The 11,160-nt window shown below is 40.5% G+C and overlaps 1 protein-coding gene across 1 annotated transcript; it reads right to left on the bottom strand.

Annotated features, from left to right (window-relative positions):
• Positions 1–10,334: 10,334 nt before the first annotated feature.
• Positions 10,335–10,763, bottom strand: LOC138898961 (uncharacterized). The gene has a single exon (XM_070185071.1). It carries the CDS (start codon positions 10,761–10,763, stop codon positions 10,335–10,337), a length of 429 nt encoding a protein of 142 aa, XP_070041172.1.
• Between the last annotated feature and the right edge of the window lie 397 nt (positions 10,764–11,160).

Raw genomic sequence — 11,160 nt, 5'->3', positions numbered from 1 at the left:
TTATTTGTGATAGTTATGTGCTATGGGTGGCGCACATATGTGGTGTTGAGCCCATGTGCGTGCACCGAGGTATTATTCATATTCGGGGTAGTGCTTAGTCTACGATTTGCCTTGAATTGATTGCTAAACTTCATGCTGTGATATTTCTTATATTTGTACCACTTGTGTGAGCTATCTGAATAATGTATCAGATTATGTAGAGGTTAATCTCTCAAATAATTCTAGGAGTAATTGCCTTATTTGAGCTATGATAGTACACTTTGCACATGCATACACTTAGCATGTCACTTGTACCATTCCAGGAGTATGAAATTTAATCATTGATCATGTACATGTAATCTTGTATATTTTCCTTCTTTGTGTTACAGATTGGACTGGTAGCACGTAACCATGTTTTGCTGTTGTGATTTTTTACACAAGAATTGGACGTGCGGTTGTGATTCTTAGCACGTGAATTAGCCGTGCAGTTGTGATTATTCGCACTGAATTGGCCGTGCGTTGTGATTGTTGGAATGTGACTATGTTGTGCGATTGATATTATGTAAGTCCACGTAAGATTTCTCAAAGGAAAAATAATGTTTCGTGGTGCCGAGCTGGATGCATAATGACCGCAAACCGAGCCAGATTTTGCCCAGTTTTAGAGGACAATTATGTGGCCTATTCTTCGGGCCACATAAGCATTATTCGGTTGCATATGCAACCACATACCCTGTTCCACAGCTTTATTTTTGAGGTTTTTAAATCCGGCCCTATTACATTAAAACATATGCCATAGTCCATTTTTGATCATATTTCTGATATTTTTAGAGTGAGAAAGAGTTCTTAGAGTGGGGGAGTAGCCTTCAACCTATTATCCATCAATGCTTTCTCAATTATTGAGGATTAACAAAGAAAGTCCTCACCCTAAAGGTAAGAATCTATGCCCTAGAACTTAATTACGAAAATTTACTAAAAAGGAGGATAATTAGAAGGACAATTATTGGGTGTGGTGGTTGTCATCTTGCATGCATGTGTTATCAAAGAATGTGGGAAGGTTGTGAGCTAAAAATGGTAAAGAGTGGGTTGTGGGATGATGGAATCCTCCATAAAAGGATCTTGAAACCTTAATGCACACCTAGTGTTTGATAAAATGCTCAAATGAGCTAGAACCGTGATCATACTCCTAATTCTTTGTTCAATTTGTTATATTTCTAAAATGGATTGAAGTCGCTAAGAATTATGGATCATTTTAGAGTTTAAGGAAGCTCAATTTATGTATGTTGTCTAAACCTCCTTCTTCTTAGAATCGAATCCCATGGTATTCATGTAATTGGTGTAAGTCCTAAATTGATCATTATAGAATTGGCTATTCCTAATGTGTTTGTGTTCAAGGATGTATGTTCAATATTTATTCTAAATGCTTCATCATGTCATTTTGTCATTTAAGGATGTGTCCAAAATGTATAATATGTGTTTGAAATATTAAGACTTCATGTTAAGATCGAATAAAGGTTATTATGACAAATTGTATGAAAAGCCTCTATGTGCCTAAGATTCCCAAATTGCTCATATATGAATTTAATGTCTTGAATGGGAAGCCTTATTGTTGTTGATAATGATAATGATGTTTGAATGTGGAAAGGGGAACGGGAATTATGAAATACGGCCAAGTTCCAAGAATGACTTTATAATTGTTGCCACTAGTGCCAATGAATCGAAAGGATATGAAAGAAGTATGATGAGAGATGATTGACTGAAAAAGGTAATGTCTTGGGTGAGACGGCCTAGCCGATCGAGTCATGATCGGATGCCATGCCGTACACATAGTGATGACTGTGCTAGAAATTATAATGAAATTGTGGTTATGGTTAATGTCTCAAATGAGACGACCCAGCCGATCGGGTCGTGATCGGACACCGTGTAAGAATATAGTGGTATTGTGAATTATGGTATATCGGCACTTGAGAACTTATGTGATCCTTACTTGATGTTTTAGTATTGTTTGAAGCTCTTATTGAATTCTTGACTGTTCCCCCTTGTATTATAATTCATTCTATTGAGATGGTGTTTAGTTTTACATACTAGTACTATTCAATAGTACTAACGCCCCTTTTGCCGGGGACACTGCATCTTTAAATGGATACAGGTTGTTCAATAACAGGCAGTGTTGATCAGCGATAGTGGTACACCCTTTTCCCAACAGACTTGGTGAGCCCCATTTCATCCCGGGGCCTTATTGCCGGCACTATCATAACACTCTTTTGTATCTTTTAAAGACTCCGTAGACACTATGTGGATTGTACATGGGTGCAAGTAAAGTCAAACAGATTATGTTGTGTTTTGATCTCTTGTTCCACTCGAATCATAAGAATGTGTGTATCTTGAAACTTAAAATGATGTGATCAATGAGACGATTTAGTATTATATATATGATCTCCCTACTGTCTAATTAATGAAATCATGTCTTCTCGAGGTTGGGGCATGACATATTATTGGCACGTGACTACATCGTGCGGTTGTGATTATTAGCACGTGAATACGCTGTGCAGTTGATATTTATGGCATGTGATTACGCCGTTCATCGTGTGTATAGGGATGCATACCCCTAGGTTCACCCTCTCATGTTTCTCTCTTCATGCTGTACACGCGGTATGAGGAAAGATTGGTTAGTGTTTTGATTTGGTTATTGCATTTCTTCTTTACTTGCTATTTCCTTGGCTGTTTACCTGTTTTATCTGCATATCTTAGTTATATACTGGATTGTTGATTGAGCAGAGTATGTTAAGTTATTGTTTGCACCAAGGTGGTTCTATCTATGGTTCATGACTTGATCATGTCATTGTTAGGTACTTGTTATACTTATGAATTATATAGGTGAATAACGAGTATCATTCATAATTTTTGCTTCTATTACCACACTGAGGTTAATTGTGATACTTGTTAAGTATATGGGGTTAGTTATACTCATACTACACTCTGCACTTAATTGTGCATATCCAGGTGTTGGACCGAGTTGTGGCTAGTTGTGAGATGTTATTGTGAGAACATTGGAGAGACAAGGTAGAGCTGCATCTCGACAGTAGTCTTGGCGTCTCTTTCTTTTTAGTATTGTTATTTTCATTCAGCGCTATTTGTATTCCAGACTTGTACCTTTGTTTAGTACTCATGACACTGTATTTACCACTTATACGGGATTATTGTATTTTGACGTAGTTATTTCATGTTATTGGCATTAGACTTGTATTATTCCTACTATTTATGCAATTATGCTTTGCTTTTGTTATATTAGCTTACCTAGTAAGTGAGTTAGGTGTCATCATGATCGATTGGTGGTTTTGGGTTGTGATACCCCTATTTTATGCTTCCCGTATGCTTATTTATGATTATGTGACTTGCTGAGATGGTTGGTTTTGTCCTGAGAAAGTTTTGGATTAAATTGAAATACTTACTTCTACACCAGAATGTCATCAATGAATACGATCACGAACACATCAAGATAGGGCCTGAATACACTATTCATGAGATCCATAAAAGCTGTTGGGGCATTTGTTAGCCCGAACGACATCACCAAGAACTCAAAATGCCCATATCTTGTCCGGAAGGCCGTCTTTGGAATATCCTTCTCCTTAACCCTCACCTGATGATACCCTGAACGCAAGTCAATCTTGGAGAAATACTTGGCACCCTGGAGTTGGTCAAACAGGTCATCAATTCTTGGAAGTGGATACTTGTTCTTTATTGTAAACTTATTCAACTGTCGATAATCGATACACATCCTTAACGACCCATCTTTCTTCCGCACGAACAAGACTGGCGCACCCCAAGGTGAAGTGCTAGGCCTAATGAAACCCTTATCCAGCAAGTCCTTCAACTGTGCTTTCAACTCTCGCAACTCTGCCGGGGCCATCCTATATGGAGGGATAGAGATCGGTTGAGTGTCAGGCAATGCATCAATGCTAAACTCAATCTCCCTTTCAGGAGGAAGGCCTGGGAGTTCATCTGGGAAAACATCTGGAAATTCATTCACCACGGGGATTAATTGTAGAGTAGGCGGCTTCGCCTCCGCATCCCTAACGCGAACAAGATGATAAATATAACCTTTTGAGATCATCTTCCTTACCTTAAGATAGGAAATAAACCTACCTTTCGGCGTAGCAATGTTCCCCTTCCATTCAATGGCGGGTTCACAAGGAAACTGAAACCTAACCATCTTCGTACGACAGTCAACATTTGCATAGCATGAGGCCAACCAGTCCATTCCCATTATCACATCGAAATCAACCATTTCTAACTCAAATAAATTTGCCGAGGTTTGACGACTACAAATCATCACAGTGCAACCTTTATAAACCCTTCTAGCAATCACAGAATCTCCTATCGGAGTGGATACCGCAAGTGGTTTACTTATCAATTCAGGTTCAATGCCAAACTTATTAGCCACAAAGGGTGTAACATATGATAAGGTAGATCCTGGATCAATTAGCACATATACATTATAAGAAAACACAGACAATATACCTGTAACAACATCCGGAGATGACTCGAGATCTTGTCGACCTACTAGAGCATAGGTTCGATTTTGAGCACCACTCGAACTCGGCACTGAACCTCTACCTCTACCACGACCTGTCGACTGTTGAAAACCTTGTGCTGGAGGTCGAACTGATGAGGAAGAACCAGACACAGATCCAGTTGGTTGAGCCATACCACCACCTCCTCTGTTAGGACAATCCCGCATCATATGGCCACGCTGTCCGCAAGAATAGCACGCATCGGAACCTCGACGGCACAGTCCAAAGTGGGCCTTGCCGCACTGATCACAACGAGGTGTTGGGGGTCTCGTCTGACTAGTATCTCTATGAAATTGTGAGCCTGATGCCCTCGAACTCTGACCTGAACCAGAATAGGTAAATCGATCATACCGAGGCCTCTGAAACTGTGGAGGAGCACTAGCTACAGGTGGCGCCGAACTCCTCGAAGATTGGGGCCTGATACTGCCTCTGAACTCATCAGAATACCCTGCAAATCTCGCCCTCTTATGCTGGCCCCTATCCTGCTCCCTATCTGCCCTTTGCTGGCGCTTACGATCCTCTAGGGTCTGGGCATAAGCCTGAATACGGGAAATATCCATGCCCTCTACCAAGGAGGCTGTTGTGCACTCATTTATCAGATGTGGTCCCAACCCGTTCACGAACAGATGCACCCTATCACTCATCTCTGACACCATATGGGGAGCATACCTTGCTAAAGAATCAAACTGTATACTATACTCTCGTACACTCATATTACCCTGTCGAAGGTTCAAGAACTTATCAGCTCTAGCTCGTCGTATCTCAACTGGCAAGTAGTGACGAAGAAAGGCCTCAGAAAATTCCTTCCACACGGCTGGAGGAGCGTTCAGACCCCTAGATCTCTCCCAACTATCATACCAGAAAACCGCTAAATCCCGTAACCGATAAGAAGCCAACTCTACTGCCTCCGTATCACTAGCATGCATAACCCGCAATGTACGATGAACCTGATCAATAAATGTTTGTGGGTCCTCCTTGGGATCTGATCCGGTAAACACTGGAGGGTCTAGATTAATAAAATCACGAACTCTCGCACTAACCGGTTTATCAGCAACACCGGTATTCTGCCTCTGAGCCTGAGCAGCTACCAAGCTAGTCAATAATTGCACCGCACTGCGCATATCGTGGTCTGTAGTGCTAGACGGAGGAACTGGATGTACTGCGTGCCTCCTAATATCCTCTGGAGGAGACGGAGAGGTATGAGACGGCATCTCACTTTGAGCCTCACTTTGTCCTGCTCTGGCTGGAGGCACCTGAATGTTACCCTCGCCCACAGCTGTATCAAGCCGTTTACTAATCGCTTGCTTCCTAGTCGAAGGCATCGCTGAAAGAAAACAATGTGAATATTAGATATGAACACTTACGACTCAACTCTACGCATGATCTAGATTTAGGAAGAAGGTAACAACCCTAGATGTCATGTAGCCTCCTGATTATAAATGTGGCGCGCTACACATCCATAATCAAAACTCTACTAGACACGGCTCATAGACAACCCCTAGGACAGACTGGCTCTGATACCAAGTTTGTCACGACCCAACTGGAGGGTCATGACTAGCACCCGGGCCATACTTGCCGAGCACCAACGTACATTTTATCTAACCTTCCTTATTATCTTTAAGGGCCGACAAGACCAATATAAATGGTAGACATGGATCATGAACATCCAACAATGAAAGATAATGTCATGAACATACGTAACATGGGACGACAAGACTGTCAAGAAACTATATATAAGGTACGAGCTACCATGGTGCCATGAAAGACTATACAACAAAAATCAGCCGACAAGGCATTCCAAACCATACATGAGTCGACACCTGTCTATGAGCCTCTAAAAGAACATAAGTGCTACAACATTGCCGGAACAGGGCCCCGACATACCCATAATGTCTATAACAAAAATGCATACCAAGACCACGGCAAGTCCGGAGAAAGGATCTTGCCAATAACGCTGAACCGGATAGCCTACTGTGATGGGGGAGCTGCGTCTACCCATCTATCAGGACCTGCAGCACGACATGCAGCGTCCACAAATAAAAAGGACGTCAGTACGAATAAAGTACTGAGTATGTAAGGCAGAATAGCATAAGTAAGAACAATAATGTAAACAGTGATAGGGAATATACAACCTGTGACATCTGGGTACCTCTGAGGGCTACTGACATGAAATACATGATACATACATATATATATACATAAACTTTTAAAACATATGCCTTTGTGGGCATCATCATCATCATATCGTACCCGGCCGTAATAGGCTCGGTAAAATGTACCCGGCCATCATAGGGCTCGGTAGAATCGTACCCGGCCACGTGGAGCTCGGTAAAACCCAACTGATCAGTGGTTGCACAATAGGTGCCATACCCGGCCAACTATAGCGCGGCTCGGTAGAGTAAAATAGATACATATATATGATGCATGCTGGACTCATTGGAATCACATTTTGAACCTTTCGGAGTGACGTAAGGTCGGTATCCTTCGTACACGTTATTAGGATTAACTCTTCATCAAGAATCTTATAAGAATCAGGAACTACCAACAACATTGATAATATAAGAATAAGAGAAGTAACATCAATATCAATCGTTTCATAAGAAGGGCAGCAATGTAAGTACTGCTAGCTTCTAAGAGTAGAGTATCTTTGGGAGCTCGTTCATTACATTATGTACAATCGGAGTCGTGCAAAAGAATGAAGGGGATAGCCTCACATACCTTGTATATACTGCCCAACCTCAAGCTATGCAAATGTCACGACTCCTTAGTCTACAATAAGATAAATGACACTATCATTATCGTTTAAGCGTCGTAACTATTATGTATCGACCGCAACCTATTTTACGATGAAACGGACAGCACCTCCCCTATTTATATGACTTCACACAAGTCAATACAACCACCAAACAGCCCAAACAACATCATTAATAATCATATTGAGCCTCCAAAACAGTCCACCAACTAACAACATTACTACCAAGCCTTTCGATATATATTTCACAAGTTCTAGCATCAACGACTTAGCCACAACTTGGATAATCTTAAATATATATAGAGTAAGAGGCTCCTTACCTTTAAACAGAAAGAACAACTCCAATTTGACCTTAATGTTCCACGAAATATCCCTTCAATTCTGCCACAAGAACAAGGAAGCGAAACTAGCAATTAATTCGGGTTTTTCGGCACTAGAATTACTTTAGAAGACTTGAAATCACCTAGGGTTGATATTAAAAACTTGAAGGTGTATTTACAGAACATAAAGAACTTAAAACAACCTCCCACACGAGCTGGAACAACACAAAAATCAGCAACAACAAGAAAAACAAGAAACTTACTAGCACCACGGGATTCCCGACATTTGATTTGTGTTGTTTGCCCTTTGCTTGGGTCTTGGATCATGAGAAAACCTTGAGAGAATATTTTTAGGGTTACAAGGTCTGAATATACTGAAAAATAATGACTTAAAACGGGGTTGAGGTATCTTATATATGTCCAAATGTCTTAAACCGCCTTTGTGGGCCCCATAGAGAGCAGCTTGGCGCACTCTCGCGAAAACGCGAATATCTCTCTATTACGAGATCGTATCGATGAACGGTTTAATGAGTTGGAAACTAGACTCATAGATATTCAATTTGATAGGTAGATCACCCCATAATTCCAAGCACATTGGGAGAAAAATGCAGTAACATTTGACCTAAAGTTTAAGTAAAATTATAAACCTAAGTTGCGACAACTTTTATCGACTTTTGTTTCATAACTCGCTTGACTTCAAGACTTATGATGCGGATATTATATGATTCAAATACATTAAAACAAGACCTCTTGGGACAATTAATCACCTCTAGTGTTACCCGAAAATACAGGTTACAACATCTTCGATTCGTTTAACGTCAAATACTTGTTAACCACTCTTATACACCCTTGTATCGTTTAAGACCAATAGGATTAACTTATTATCGTCTCAAAGATAATCTCTTCTTGGATTTACGTCGACTAACTTACAGCGTGATCTATGATATGCGAATTTGGGTTGTAACAATATTTGATATAGTCTGTTTCCATACTCATCAAGAAATACCCTGCCCTTAATATCTTCTTGGCCAAAACGAAACCATTCATGTGTGGTCCGCAAATTCCGGTATGTATTTCCTCGAGCAATCTAGATGCTTCTTTGGCATCAACACATCACAATAATCCCAGGTCAGGAGTTCTTCTATAAAGAATTCCTCATCTTTGAAAGAAATGATTGCCCAGTCTTCGGAGCATGCGCTTCTGAGTGTGGGTAGCATTCTATGGATATTCTCCCTTTTCCAAGTATTTCTTGATATCGTGGAACCATAGATTTCCGTCGAACTCTTCTTCAACATGAGCACAATAAGCTGGCTGCTTATGAATTTCTATTAGGATCAGATCGATGAAATTCTTGTTCGGATGTTTTATCATGGAAGACAAGGTGGCTATTGCATTTGCAAACTCATTCTGGATTCTTGGAACATGTTTGAATTCTATCTTTGTGAACCTCTTGATCAACTCTTATACACAGTGCAAGTATGGCAATATTTTAGTGTTCTTAGTGGCCCATTCTCCTAGTACCTGGTGTACCAATAAATAAGAATCTCCGATCACCAATGACTCGTGAACGTTCATGTCGACGGCAAACCTGAGTCCCAAGATGCAGGCCTCGTATTCTGCCATGTTGTTGGTGTACGGGAACCTGAGTTTTGTGGATACCGGGTAGTGTTGACCGATTTCTGAAACTAAGATAGCTCTGATACCCATTCCTTTGAAGTTTACTGCTCCGTTGAAAAACATCCTCCAACCATCGTATGCCTCGGTAATATCTTCTCCTATGAATGATACCTCATCATCGAGAAAATATGTTTTTAATGGTTCGTAATCTCCGTCTACTGGATTTTCTGCCAAGTGAACCACCAATGCTTGCCCTTTGACCGCCTTCTAAGTTACATAGACGATGTCGAACTAACTCAACAATATCTGACTTACCCGTAGGCATGGGTTTCTGAAAGATGTATTTTAGCGGATCCATCCTTGATATGAGATATGTAGTATAAGCACATAAATAATGTCTCAACATCTAGGCTATCCATGTCAAAGCACAGCAGGTGCGTTCCAAAAAAGAGTACCGGGCTTCGCAAGGCGTGAACTTCCTGCTCAGATAATATATCGCCTGCTCCTTCCTTCTAGTTTCATCATGTTGTCCTAAAACGCAACCAAAGGCTCCATCCAACACAGATAGATAAAGTAGCACAGGTCTTCCTGGTTCTGTAGGGACCAACACGGGTGGCTTGGATAAATACTCCTTTATTTTTTCGAAGGCTTTCTGGCATTCTTCAGTCCAGCTTGTTGCAGCATCTTTCCTCAGCATTCTGAAGATTGGCTCACATATCACCGTTGATTGTGCTATAAAGCGACTGATATAGTTGAGGCGCCCTAGAAAACTCATCACATCTTTTTTATTCTTTGGCGATGGCAAGTCCTAGATAGCTTTAATTTTTGACGGGTCTAACTCAATACCTCGACGGCTGACGATGAAACCTAACAATTTTCTAGCAGGGACTCTGAAGGCACATTTTGTAGGGTTCAACTTCAAGTTGTATTTTCGAAGTCGATCAAAAAACTTCTTCAGGTCTACTATGTGATCAAAACTCCTTTTAGATTTGATGATATCCACTCACACCTCTATTTCTTTGTGTATCATGTCGTGGAATATAGTCGTCATGGCCCTCATATAGGTGGACCCAACATTTTTCAAACCAAACGGTATCATTTTGTAACAATATATTCCCCACGGTGTGATAAAGGCATTTTTTTGGCATCCACTTCATCCATCCAAATCTGATGGTATCTTGCGAAGCAGTCCACAAAGGATTGGAGTTCATCCTTGGTGCAATTGTCAATCAGTATGCGTATGTTAAGTAGCAGAAAATCATCCTTAGGACTTGCTCTGTTCAGATCTCGGTAATCGACACATACTCTAACTTTTCCATCTTTCTTTGGATCCAACACAATGTTGGCTAACCAGGTCAGGTATTCGACCACTCGTAGAACCTTGGATTTGATTTTCTTGGTCACCTCCTCTTTTATCTTCAAACTCATATCTCGCTTGAACTTTCTGAGCTTCTTCTTTACCGGTGGACACATGGGATTGGTGGGTAACTTATGAGCTATTATGGATATGCTTAACCCAGTCATATCGTCGTAGGACCATGTGAAGATGTCCTCCTATTCCTTTAAGAACCTGATATACTCTTTTTTCTCTGACGGTGATAGATGAATGCTTATGCGAGTCTCCTTGACTATTTCAGAATCCCCTAAGTTAACGGCCTCAGTTTCTTCCAAATTAGACTTCGGTTTTTTTTTCAAAATTCTCTACTTCTTTAACAATTTCCTCTGCTATTACATCATCTTCCGGTTCTTCTGAATCACTATCCTTATGTTTTGTTATCTCATTACATGTTACAATCGTAGGTTCATCAGGACATGTAATAATTATGCTGAAAAGAATGTAAAAAGATAATAATAAATACGAAAAGCAATAATGCATTAATAAAACTGTAAAATGTCAACAATTACGACTTGATAGCTCGAG

This window comes from Nicotiana tomentosiformis, chromosome 9 (genome assembly GCF_000390325.3).
Source record: "Nicotiana tomentosiformis chromosome 9, ASM39032v3, whole genome shotgun sequence".
Classification (NCBI taxonomy): Eukaryota; Viridiplantae; Streptophyta; class Magnoliopsida; order Solanales; family Solanaceae; genus Nicotiana; species Nicotiana tomentosiformis.
This window is presented reverse-complemented; position numbering and strand designations above follow the sequence as displayed.